Consider the following 13,024-nt stretch of genomic DNA (forward strand, 5'->3'; position numbering starts at 1 on the left):
AGAGCCACCGAGCGGAGAGGGCCACAGCCCCGATCCCAAGAAGCGCTAGCAGTTCTGCATGAAATATGGGGCTGGGGGCTGCCCGATGGCGGCCACCTTGGGTCAGCTGTGCCCCGGCCACACCGGCGTGGCCAGATCAGGGGCGCGCAGACCGTCCTCCCCTCCAGGGCCGCCTTTCTGGGCGCTGCCGCGCGCCGCCGCTCCTGCATACATTAAAACGTAGCAGGGTTTAGAACCGCCCGTGAGTGCCTATAAATACAATTTACTGTCTGGCCTCACAAGGAACAGGGGAAGCCTATTTTTTTTTTTTTTTTCCTTCTTAAAAAGCCAGCCAGCTTGAGGCAGGCACTCTGCTACCATGGAAGAGAAGAAAGCATTTCCCTTACAAAGAACAGCTGGGGGTCATGTCGAGGTTCCACACCCTGCCGTGTGCAGAGAGTGGCATGCAAACATTTCGACAAAGGCCCCAGCGAGAGCAGGAAGTATTTTTTACGGAAAGAGAAATACCTTGCAGGTGAGGGATCTTGTGCAAGGTTTCTTTGTCTCGGGATCCAACACTCCACAGTGTTTATTTGGGTCAAATTCTCTCTCTGGTTTAAGAAACAAACAAAAAATATAAGAAAAAAAGGAGACTAAAGAGGATTTGGCATTAAGACTACATTTAAAAAAAAATGCACATTTGCACCAACAAGTGAGACATTGTCAGGCAATCTGTTTTTTTTTTTTTTTTTTCCCCCAACCGGCTGCTAAAATGCTTCAAGAACCGCTCAGGGGAAAATGGCGCTCCCCTCTGAACCCCGAGTTCCCAGGTGCAGCCTCAGGGGGATGTGAAGGCAGCACCAGACTCAGGGGAGAGGGTGGGGCGGGCAAGGAGCTGCGCAGCTCACACCCCATTTCACTGGAAGCCGTGCCCCCCCCCAAGGACTTGGCGCTCTGGGCAAAGCTGGCTGCAGACCAGGCAGAGCCACCTGAGGCCCGGGGGCCACTTCTTCCTGGGCAGATCCAAGAATACATGGCCCCCTCCCCCACCCGGCCTTCCTGCTTGTTTGAGCCATTTAAGTGGGAGGTGTCTGTGTGACCTGCCTCGCTTGGGCTCTCCAAAGTCCTCAGCACAAGGCTTTCCACACAGTGGACCAGAAAAGTCCTTTAGCTGATTCAGGAACATCTTCGCGGTGTCACAGGCAGGGGCAGGGGCAGGAGCGTCTGAACTTGAAGGTGCATGCAGGGCAGGGCCTGCTGGTCTCACAGCTCGCTCTGCCCCCAGCACGGGGCCTGTGGCTCCAAGTGGGAATGAGGCCGGTCGAGCTGGCCCCTGGGGATGAGGGAGGGATGCACAGAGGCCAGGCCTTCCCAGCTCTTGCCTGCCCGCTGGGCTGCCGATGGCTCGTGCTGAGGTTACTTCTAAGGAACCCGTTCTTTTTATGCCTATTTCGGATCCTTCCGGATTACAAAAATGCTCTCGTCCCCTGGAAAATGAAGGGACACGAGGCAATCTCTCAAGGATCCTTTAGGCTTTAAAGTGCCACCTGTCAGATGGCCCGTGTGGCTTCTGGAAGGTACCCAGCCAACACCTGAATCCTGCAGGGTGGGAAGGCTCTTCTGGGCATTCAAGGAGATCAGCAGCAGTGCTGGTGTGTGGGTGGGTGGGGGGTGCACACGAATTCGCTGAAAAGTCTCCATGAGAGGTTCGAATGGCTGCAAACTGAAAAGAGGTTACCTAGCCTGCAAAACTGTCTGAAATTGGTGGAGTAAACTCTGAGTGTAATAAATGAACGTGTCCTATTTTTAAAAGACGGTTTGGGGGTCGTGGGGTGTTTGCAACGGCGGCAATGATGCCATGGGCAATAAAACCATTCTTACATCCAGGACAGAGTCCCGGGTTGGCTGTCCAAATGCCTCCTACCCCTTGTTCTGGCTTTTGCCTTCTTTTTTTTTTTAGCTTCACCTTTAAGACTAGAAAACGGCCAGGCCTGGAGATGCCCGTTTCCTATGTGCCTCTCTGCCCACTGCGGAGGGCAGGGGTGCTAGGCCCCGGGCTACCTGGCATGCACTTCTTTCCCTGGGGCCTGTCAGAGTCAGACCTGTGCCCAGAGCCACCCCAGAACTCATGCTGGGCTGGAACTGAGCAGGTTGTTTGGCTGGGGGTAGGAGCTGGCTGCCAAATGTGGAAGCGAGAGAGAAACAAGCAAAGACCCAATGAGACAAAACAACCAACAAAATGCAAAACCAACAAACAGCAAAAAAAAACACCCCAAACCCAAACGACTTCAGATTGGGGTGCAGGCTGGAAGCCATGGTCATGTGCTTCTGCCACAATGAGGAAACACACCCTCTGGACACTGTGCCCAGCCAGGCCTACTGGTTTTTCCAAGGATGCTGCCACCCACCTCTGCAGAACGCTACTGAACTTTCCAGTCAGGAGGAGAGCCAGGAGCTGGGGGCTCCTGTCCACACCCTGCAGCCCCAAACGCTCAAGGAGAGCACCAACTGGGCGAATAGTACATGGGGAGACTTTTAGGGCAAGATGCCTGTGTCTTTTGATTGCTTTGGGCCTGAGGTACTCTTTAGATATAATATTTTACAAAGCTACAGAAGTAAGATAGAAAAACTGAAATACAGATAAACACGAAGTAGAACATAAAAACGACCCACCATTCTCGGGGTGCTTAAGAATTATGTGCATACCAGAGGACGTAGTTTCTCTCTCACAGGGTGCCTCTCTCTGTATTGTCTTTTTTCTGGTCAACATTTGATAACTCCCCATGGTGTGTGAAGAAGGTACAAAGTTTATAGCTTTTCTCGGTCTTTTGGAGAGAGCAGAACTGCCAGATTGAGTTCTACGACAAATCCAAAGCAAATATCATCCACATGGGGGCCCCGAAGGGCAACCACCGCCTCAAAGACTGGCCATGTGCTTCTTGCTGGGCACCCCGAGTGCCCATTCAGACAACCAAGAAGCAGATCCGAGAGGGACCCCTCCACACCCCCTCTGCTGTGCCAGGCCAAGCCTTCCTGGATGGGATTTCCAACCTGAGTGTGTCGGAGAGGCAGCTGTAGCCCCAGATCACAGAGTCAACCTGGAAACCAAGTAGACCAAGGAGAGAGTGGGGCAGACGGCACTGATGGCACTGTCCCCAGCCTGCCCGGAGCCGCTGCGAGACATCACTGTGGGTTGTCCAACTTCACGGCAGTGAAGTTTCCAGAGAACCCAGGGGCAGTTCATTCTGTCTGCATAAGACCCTCGGGATCCACAGGTCCTTGTGGTCGGCACAGAGCATCCTGCCTCCTGAGCCACGAGGCTGACTCTCGCTAAGCACTGAGCCAAGCCAGAGACCCCATCTGGCCCGGGAATAAGAGACCCAGTTCTTCCTTGCATTTTAGGTGGGGGGTCCTGTTTGCAGGTAAACTCTGTGTTCCCTTAAAATGAAACAGACCGGCTTAATTCTAAGAACACATCACTCCTTGGTTAGGGATGTGACTTGGTTTCACTCTAACCATGAGCCAGACTCTAAGGACACAGACACGTACCTGAAACTCTCCTGTAAGGCTTGTTGTTGTTTTTGGTGCCATTTTGGTGTTTCTTGTCTATTGTGGCGGATAGAATTCCTTTGCCATTTAAGATCTTCTCTGGGGAAGGTGGCACTGACTTGGACATCAAGACCGCCTTAATTAAAGGTGGGGTAGAGATGGCAGAGGATGAAGTGGAGTAGCACGTGACCGCAGCAGTGGTTGCAGAGTTCATTTTGACATTGGCACCATCTGCCTTCACTAGGTTAGGAATTTTCTCTAAACTGACTACAGGAACCGGAACGCTGAAAAAGAAAGGAACACACACAATTGCCTTCTTTGACACGTCTGGCGCGCTGACAAGCAATACCTGCTCATCGTCATCAGGATCCTTCCTTATCACTTATTTATATTCCTCCTATAAGCGAGCAGCATGATTCCAGTTTTGATGGGAGGGAAATCTGTGCCTTGGAAAGGACCAGCAGGGAATGAGTGGCTGGCACAGGGCCAGGGATGGCATCAAAGCCGACTGATTACCTCCCGTACCGGTTGCCCCCATAGATCCTGCAGCTCCCCCCTTCTCGGTCCCTATATGTCACTGCCTCTGAGATGGAACCTTGGGCAGAACAAGGTGCCCACTGTGAAGCTCAGGAAGAGATGCTGTTTGTCCCCTGAAGACGGTGTGCCACTGTGCCACTTGCTGAATCACGCTCCCCCCACAACCCCCCCCATGCTCGGCTGGTCTCCCACCTGGCGGTCGGGCCTGACATCTGCTTAGCTTGGGAGTGCTGACAGGCTCACACCACACAGAGGCATGGCTGCAGGCCAGCGTGCCCCGCCACACGCTGTCGGAGGACTTCTGCATCGCTCTTACATCCTGGGGATGGTTCGGATTGAGTGAGCTGCCATGTAACATTATCTAATATTCCATTTTAGGCAGCTAGTTATGTAAATAGGCAATTCTCAAGGCTGGCAGGTGAGAGGATGAATTTTAAGAAGCCAGAGCACAAAGGTGGATGTTTGCTCTTCAGAATCTGTCACCTTCGCCCCTCTTCCCTGCTATTTCTCCTGTAATGGATACGCATTTGATTTCTGTGCATTTAATGCTGGAGGACCCCGTGTCTGGGGGGCTCTGGAGGACTCTGTCTCGGGGTCTTAAAAGATGAGATGAGGTGAATAAGCTTTGCTTTGATTCCTGAACCAGATTCCCTTTCCTCCTTACAAGAGGGCAGAATGCTAACACTTCAGCCCCCGAGTCATCTCTGAGCTGAGGGTGGAGCCGACTTAGCTATTTGAATGCCAAACGATCTAGAATACGGCTTATATGCCTGCAGACAACGAAGGGCATGAGAGACAGGCTGGTTTTGGCAGAGGAGGAATCTTATTCGTCCACATGGCTGGCTGGCTCTCCTTAAGATTCATTCAGAGATCCTTTCTTTGATCAGTCTGTTCACGAAATTATTTCAGCACCCCCTCAGCCCCTGCTCCTTCTCTGACTTTGAAACAGGATCACAGATGTTATTTATAGGACTTCACCAGTGAGAAGGGCACTCAGCGGTGGAGCAGACTGCCGTGGACCTCACCGACTTGCCCCTGGGGCCACGCACTTTCTTGGCCTGGGGTGAGGGTGGTGTGGGACTTCAGGCCCCAAGGCAGGGAAAACTGGAACGGTGGTTTTAGTAAGACACCAAGTCTTGACAATTCCGTCCTTTGTCAGTGTCCCCATCACTGAGACACAGCTGAACTGCTGCCACTTTCTGTTTAATGGCAATTCTCAAAGCACTCACATATCGCTGAAGAACAGCACACGAAGCCCTTGAAAAGTCAGCACGCTAAGACGCTATAAAGCTATTACCTGGTGAAGTTAGTGCTGCATTTCCAAACGGGCAAAAATGCAAAACCATGGGGTATGGAATCCTTCTAGAATCATTCCTTCACTCAACTTGACAAGACACAAATTGCAGAAATCAGGGTCTCAAAGAGAGATGTGTACACCCAGTTCATAGCAACACTATCCATAATAGCTAAACTGTGGAAGCAGCCCAAGTGTCCAATGATGGATGAATGAATAAACAAAATGTGGTATGTACATACAATGGAATATTATTCAGCCTCAAAAAAGAAGGAATTTCTGACACACAGGTGAATGTTGAGGACAGTATGCTAAGTGAAATAAGCCGGTCACAAAAAAGACAAATACTGCATGATTTCACTTATATGAGGTATGCAGAATGGTCAAGTTCATGGGGACAGAAAGTGGAATGGTGGTTGCCGGGGGTCAGGGACTGGTGAGAAAGGGGAGTTGTTATTTAATGGGTATAGAGTTTCAGTTTTTAAATTGTTTTTTTCTTCTTCTCCCCAAAGCCCCCCAGTACCTAGTTGTATATTCTAGTTGCAGGTCCTTCTGGTTGTGGCATGTGGGACGCCACCTCAGCATGGCCTGATGAGTGCTGCCATGTCCGCACCAGGATCCGAACCAGCGAAACCCCGGGCCGCCAAAGCAGAGCACTTGAACTTAACCACTCAGCCGCGGAGCCGGCCCCCTAGAGTTTCAGTTTTGCCAGATGGAAAGAGTTCTGGAGACCGGTTGCACTGCTGAATTGTATGCTTAAAAATGGTGAAGATGGTAAATTTCGTTACGTGTATTTGACCACAACTAAAAATTAAAAAAAAAAATACACAAACCAAAATAAAACTCCCACAAATTACAAAACTCACACAACTTAAATTATACTTCAGTATCCTGACTTTGAAAATCCACGCTATAAGGGCCTGCTGAAAAAGCTCTTGTTGAGTGTTGGTGTGAACACGCGGACTACTAGCCAGGTGAGAGGCTCCTCAGCGCCCGAGTGGTCCTCTCTGATATCCTTCTTTGTGAAGCCACGTGAGTTCAGGAAAGGAAGTCAGGACTTCAAGCTCCAGAGCCAGCGCCTGTCACGTGAGCCAGATGAGTAAATGGAAGGCCTCCAGCTGTTTTGAGAGAGGCCGTGGGCACGTGCTGAATACTCACGAGCTCAGTGGACAAAGGTAAGATGTTGGGATAGAATAACCCAGAGCAATCATACAAACTGAGCTCACTGTAGAAACCGAGCCAAGTGGTCCTTAAACGCCCACAGTACAGTCTGCTTTTCTCCCCCAAAGTCAACGTCCAGCTCCAACGTGCTCCTTAAGGCAGCACGAGAGCACAGGTGCACCGGGGCCGGCCACTTGGAACAGCACCACTCAACCGATCTCTTCCCAGCTGTGTGGTAGGAACCGCGCTTGAGCCAGGCCAGCTAATGTCTGTGACTGAGCTCCCTAATTGGGAACTTTCTCCCTATATAACGGGTGTGGTCCACTCATCCGCTCTACCGCCAATGCCTCCAGAACTCCAGTGGGGCTTCGATCCCAAAGCCCATAGGCAGGACGCGGAATTGGCGCCCATCAGGAACAAGAAGGAAAGGCCGGTGTACTGTCCTCTGGGACTGAGTTTTCTTGGACGGGAATGGGAGGTATTAGGGAAAAAAAATCCGGTCCAGAATGTTTTGAAGGGTTCCAAAGACCAGGTGAGTCAGTAGGGAGCTGAGCCACCGGATAAACACTCCCGAGGCCAGGTAAGGCGGCCACATCTTGGCAGCGGGAGGCGAAGGGAGACTGGGTGTTTTGGGTGGGCCTCCAAGGGTGTCGTTAGCTGATGGAGAAGGGTGGCAGATGGAGTGAAGGAGGAGGGCCTGGGGCTGCCCCGGGACTGTTTTCTTTGGTGTCCCTTCTCTCGCCCAAAGGTTTTGGGCTTCCCCCTCCAAGGTATCTTGCCTCTGGCCTGAGCTGAGAAGGTAATTCTGCTGGGAGTTAAGAGAAGACAAGGAAGCAGGCAGCTCAGTGATAGCTGGAAGGGTCAACCGTATCCCCAGGGGAAATGAGAGAGAGAGGCGAAAATCACCCCCACCTCACCTCGTCACCCTCATTCCCTGGCATAATGTGGGCCATCGGTCCATTTGAGTATTCAGCCCCCTTTCTTCACTAGTATTGGCAAGGGCTCCACGATCCTAAATTGATGAACAAAGGAGTAAATGATGGTAAGATGGTGCCACACCATTTGGAAAACCAATCCCAGAGATCAATCTTCTGTCAGCAATGAGCTCTGGCCGACATAGAAGCTGGAGAGCCTCGACCCCGGCCTCACTCACACACAGACCCTTGCATCTGCCTACACTCCAGGGATGGGGGCGTGTGGCTCTCTGGAAGCCATCATCTCAGAAGCGTCTTCTGCTTTCTCCCACTGTCCCCTTTCTCACTCCCCTCACTTCCTCTGCCATCACCTCTCCCAGGCAGGACAGTGTCCCAGCCCCGGGCAGTGGACCTTGAATGACAGGTTTAATTTTTTTTTTTTTCCATTTGGAAAGAAGCCAAAGGATTCTGTCTCTTGTCTTCATGGTAAGGGCATCTCCCCCCTTTTCTGCGTCTAATCCCAGTGAGTCAAACACCTCCACTTGCAGTTAGGAGCTGGGAGGGGTGGCGAGTGGGCAACACCCACATAACTAAGCAATTTATGATTCTGTCCCTTTAGGTTATAAACAAGCCTGGCAGTTACCCATGAGGTTGGCCAAAGACCCTCAAGTTCCTCCCCTTTCGATCTTAAGGGATGCGCTTACACACTTGCCGAGCCTCACAATTAGTCGCATTTATCAACTCACTGTTATCCTTTCTTTGGAGCAGCATTTGAAAGGGAGAAAGAGGCCCACTCTTCCCCTGCTGCTTTCATAATGCCTGTTTTGTTCGCTTGGGATGAACTCTTTCAAGGAGCCCAGGGCTGCAGCTTGTTCTCCTGCTGTGTCTAATATACGGGGAGTTGTTATCTCCTTGTTATCTCTGCACCTCTGTCTCGGGTCCCGGGAAGGGATCCCGCAGCTGAGAACGATCCTCCCTCATCCTCCTCGCTACGCGGGGCAAATGTCTACCTTGCTCCATTTGCGCTGCTTCGGCTGCCCGTCCTCTTCCTGCGTGTTTGGCCTGTCTGCATTTATCTTTCCGGACCAAGGAGGGTCCTCTGGCTTTAAGAAAAATGGTTCTCCTGGCACCAAGCAGATTCCCCTCCTTGCCCACGATGCCTGCAGAATAGCAGAGGTGGACAATCTTATGGCGCCATTTTGAGGGCCACCAATGGTCGCAGGGCCAGCTGTTCCCCTGCCAGCTATGCTTTCCTGACCGTCATGATTTATTCTTTGATCACCCACAGATACGCCTTAAAAGAATGCTTCAGAAAATCTTTAGGCCGGCGGAAATCAGCGCCAGCCCTGCTCCACTTACCAGCTCGGGGTGAAGATGGATTTGACAGGCAGGAACCTGAAGACATATGGTATTTGTGCTGTGGGTTATGTGTCTGCTGAGAGTTCTCAGCTGTCTGATTTCTTCCCACCAATTCCTTCGACAAAGGCCTGGGTGCCTACTGGCCTGGCACACTTTTGAGGCTCTCTGATTCATTGGCAGATCCTTGAAAGGACCATCTCGCCAGCCTTGTGGCTTCCAAGTGGTGACAGCATTTAAGCATCCCAAGCAAACAGGAATTTACCCTACTTTAAAAGGCCCTCAGAGAAGGAATTCAATTTGGCTCTCTTAGATGCATCCTGGGGGCTGCTATCAGGACATTATTTATATCAAATTTAAATTCTTTAAGTTGAAGAAATACTTGGGACATTCTGAAAGGCTGGGAGTCAGGCAACCACTAAGAATCAGCCTGAATAACAGAGCTACAAAGTCCTACCAGGGTACATCAAACACAGGCGGTGCTATGTAAACCCTGATGAATGAAAAAATGATGTATCTTTTTAAATCTGGAAAAAGATTGGGAAAACTTTCAGAAAGCCAATTTGTAAACACCGTAAGCAAACAGAAAACAGAGTCATCAACCCCATTCACAGAAGGTGGAGGGTGTTGCAAGAGAGTCTAGGCTAACGGTCAGAAACACAGGCTTTGAAATCAGACAAGCCTAGATGCGAATCCTGCCTCTTCTACTGCTGGATGGATTGCAGTGGGAAAGCCATCTGACCTCCCGGGTTTAGGGCCTCAGTGAGCCCCTCAGGACTCCCGTGAATGAGAAACAGGGCGGCTGCCCGGCAGGGGGAGGAGTGCTAGTTTCTGTTCTTCCTCGGCTCCAGGCAGGACGAGAGCCTACGGTGCAAACCCACACGGGCGCACATGGCCGCTCTGCCCAGCCTCTCCCAGGACTTCACCACTCTGGGCCTCAGTTTCCTTATCAGTAAAATGAAGACCAGGATGGATTAAATGAGATAATACGCATAAAGCACTTAGCATAGCGCTGGGAACAAAGTTGGCCCTCAATAAACTGGAGCTAAAACCAAGAGAGGAGAGAGTATCAGGCCATCCCCTCTCCCCACGGACCCTGATGCTTCTGGCGTAGACGACTGGAGAGCAAGTCATCATTGCCAGCAGAAATTTTTGTCCTCTTAGCCTCCTGGTCCCACAGTGGAAGGAGGGATGGACGAGGTGGGAGGAGGCAGGGGCAGAAGGGAGGGAGCGGTGGCCGTCCACATTCACCAGAGTGGAGGACCACTTCTGGGGTGTGCAGTGAGGAGGACAAACAGCTGGGTAGGAAGTCTTTCCAGACCCAACGACCCCTTTCCAGGAGCCTCCGGCCCCACTTCCCAATCCCTGGTCTTCCAGGCACCGCTCGAGCTGGGACTAGCGGTAAAGCTCCCACCTGGAGAACACATTCTGGAAGAAGAGAGCAGAAACTCAAGCTTCCTTGCCCACAAACGTGTCTCCTGCAACCCTGAAGTATGTCAGGCAGCGGGCGCCCCTGCTGGCCCTAAGACGCCTGGAAGAACACCTGTACCTGCCCCTTCTAGGCTGCTCTGGGTCCCTGGCAGCAGGAGCCCCCGCAGCCTCTGTCAGGCTCTCCGGCACTTCTGTTAATGAGGGCTTCCCGAGGCAAGGAGCTCAGACCGTGGTCTCCAAGCCCACTGGGACACCCATGGGCACTGACGTCTTGACAGTCTTGGGGAGCCGTAATGCCCGAGACTGGGGGAAAACTGGTAAGCCAGAGAAGAGGGGAAGATAAGAAGGAAGAGCAGAGTGTGGGCACGGGGCGGGGGGTGCACGATGCTGGACAGGCTCTCTGGTGTGCACCGGGGACCGGCTGGCCCGCAGTGGTGCAGACTCGGGCTGTGAGCCAGGAGGGGGTCAAGACAAGCCTAGACCAAACCAGCCACACCTGCTCAGTGTCCTTCCACACAGGGGAACGAGGAGCCTCACAATTAACACGAGTACCAGTGAAACTCACATCAACGCAAACACAGTATCGGGGCCTCGGAGGGCAGATCGGAGACGACAGAGGTCAGAAAGCAAGTGGATTCTGGAGGGAGCAGCTCGTGCAGAGCGGGACAGAGCCCCCAGCGCCCCGGCCCCAGGACAGGCTCTGCTCAGGAGCAGCTAGTGGGAGCACTCCCCTCTGCAGCCACCAGAGGTCATTGGCTCCTGCTGCTGGAGCTGCAAGCTGCCTTGTCGCTGGGCCTGAGCCTCGCCTCCCAGAGCCAGCGCAGCCAAGGCGTTCACTGTCTCCCTCAAGCCCTGGAGCCAACAGCGACCCACGGGGAGAGAAGAGGATTCCTCACAGATCATCCTCCATCCCCTGGCCAGGGAGGCTGGAGCCGAGATGGGTGCTCAGGTCCTCGCCCACTGCTTTCAGGAGGCTTGTTCTGAGCACGCTGGGGATGGAGGAACGGCACAGCATCCCTGGCCGCCTGCCTCTGCCCCAGCCTCTGCTGCCCAACTTCCTGCCCAGAGAAACAGCCCAGGGAGCATCCTCCCTCTCAAGTGGCCTAGGAAGGCCTGGGTGTCACTCGTTCTGCTTCTTTCTTCTCTGTATTGGAATCCAGCACCCGGCAGGCAGCCCCGCACCCAAACCACCCCATCCAGAATGCCAAGCGCACCTCGTTTAAACTTTCAAGAGTTTATTCTTCACACTGACCTACAGCAAACTCAGGAAATTCTTTGCTCTAAATTAAATCTACTTTCTGTTTTTCCCAAACTCTGCTAACGACAGCACCATCCAGTTAGAGACCTCGGCCCTTCCCCACGTCCAGGCACTCACACGTCCACCTGCTGAGACGGACCCCTTTCTGCACCATCAGCTCAGGCCTCGTCCTCATCGCTCGCCCGAACCCTGAGGAACATCCCCACCGCCAGGATTCCCATCCCAGCCTCTTTCTGTGCTCGAATCCATCTCCACTCAGCCACCACTGTACGTGTGAGCCCCCATCCCACTGCTTAAACGGCTCTGTACTGCACAGCATGCCAAGTCCGACCTCACAGCCTGGCCCACCCACAGCTCCTGCCCCAACAGCCTCTCAGGCTCTCACGCTGGCTGTTCCTTCCTAGGTATTTCTGTCACACTTATCTCGCCAAAGGGCAAGGTTTCAGTTCCATATCTATGTGGTCTGACCAGACCGTGAGCCACCGAGGAGAGGGAACTTGACCGAGTGTATATGTCACACCAGAGATATCCCAGAGACATACACATTGTTCGGCACTTAGGAAGGGCTCAATAAATGTTTGATGAATGAATTAATGTTCTCAGCGAAGGTTAAGTCACAGAACACAGAAAAGCAAACCAGCTCTCCCCTAGAAGAAACGCTTTCGATAAGGACCAGCCTGCAGGTTCTCTTCTCCTGGTAGAGGGGCCAGAGGGAGGACAAAGGTGAGTGTGAGGGACTTGCTGACTCCCATCCCTTACTCCTCTCATGCTCCCTTGACGCTCCCACAGTGAGCACCCACCACGCGCTGGGGCAGTAGGCTACGCGCCCGGAAGATGGTGTTTAATCCCCACCCCCAGTTTATAGACGAGGAAGCCGAGCCCAGCGCATTCACTCCGCAAAGCAAAGGGCAGGCAGCTCCAAGGGCAGTGCTCCTGACCACAGCCCTGGAAGTGAGAGGGCCAAGGATCGAGTCCCACCTGCGCCACCAGCCAGTGCGTGTGCGATCTCGGGCCAGTCACTCCACCCGCGTGGGTCTCTGTTTCCCCATCTTATCACTGAGTAGACTTGAGGCTCAAAAGGGCTTGGGGCTACGAAAGCATCTAGGAATTACAATGGGCTGTGCAAATATGAAAGACCATGGCTACTCATCTTCTTGGCTCCTGCTCCCTCTCTCCGTCATGCCCTGTTTTCCTTCCCCAGCTGTCCCTGCCTATGTTTTCCCTCCCTACTCTAGTCTCCATTTCTGAGCGCTTCTGTGACTTGACAAGGTCCGGTGAGCTTGCAACCAAGGAGCTGTCCATTGTCCTTACCTTGATTATCGGAAAACCCAGCGAGCACACAGCACTTCGATGTCTAAATTCCCGATGCCTCCTGGTCCTGGAAGGGACAGCATCCCCTGGATGCTCGAATATTCCGGCCGTCCACTGCCCATCCTCTTACCTACCAGCCCTTTCTACTCTTTCCCTCTGCGGCTTCTCCCATAACCCCTGTCTACTTCCTCTCTCCACCCACCTTTCCTCCTCTCATCCTCCTCCCCACACCTC

The 13,024-nt window shown here is 52.7% G+C and overlaps 1 protein-coding gene across 13 annotated transcripts in view; it reads right to left on the reverse strand.

Moving 5' to 3' along the window:
- ATXN7L1 (ataxin 7 like 1) overlaps positions 1 to 13,024 on the reverse strand; it is a 219,103-nt gene that overhangs the window by 23,464 nt on the left and 182,615 nt on the right. For all 13 annotated transcript variants that reach the window (XM_023638859.2, XM_070265427.1, XM_023638864.2 and 10 more), the window contains 2 exons: positions 3,529 to 3,812; positions 508 to 590 (listed from right to left, as the gene is read on the reverse strand). In XM_023638859.2, the coding sequence (XP_023494627.2) occupies positions 508 to 590; positions 3,529 to 3,812 (367 nt within the window). The remainder of the gene's footprint in view (positions 1 to 507; positions 591 to 3,528; positions 3,813 to 13,024) is intronic.

This window comes from Equus caballus, chromosome 4 (genome assembly GCF_041296265.1).
Source record: "Equus caballus isolate H_3958 breed thoroughbred chromosome 4, TB-T2T, whole genome shotgun sequence".
Classification (NCBI taxonomy): Eukaryota; Metazoa; Chordata; class Mammalia; order Perissodactyla; family Equidae; genus Equus; species Equus caballus.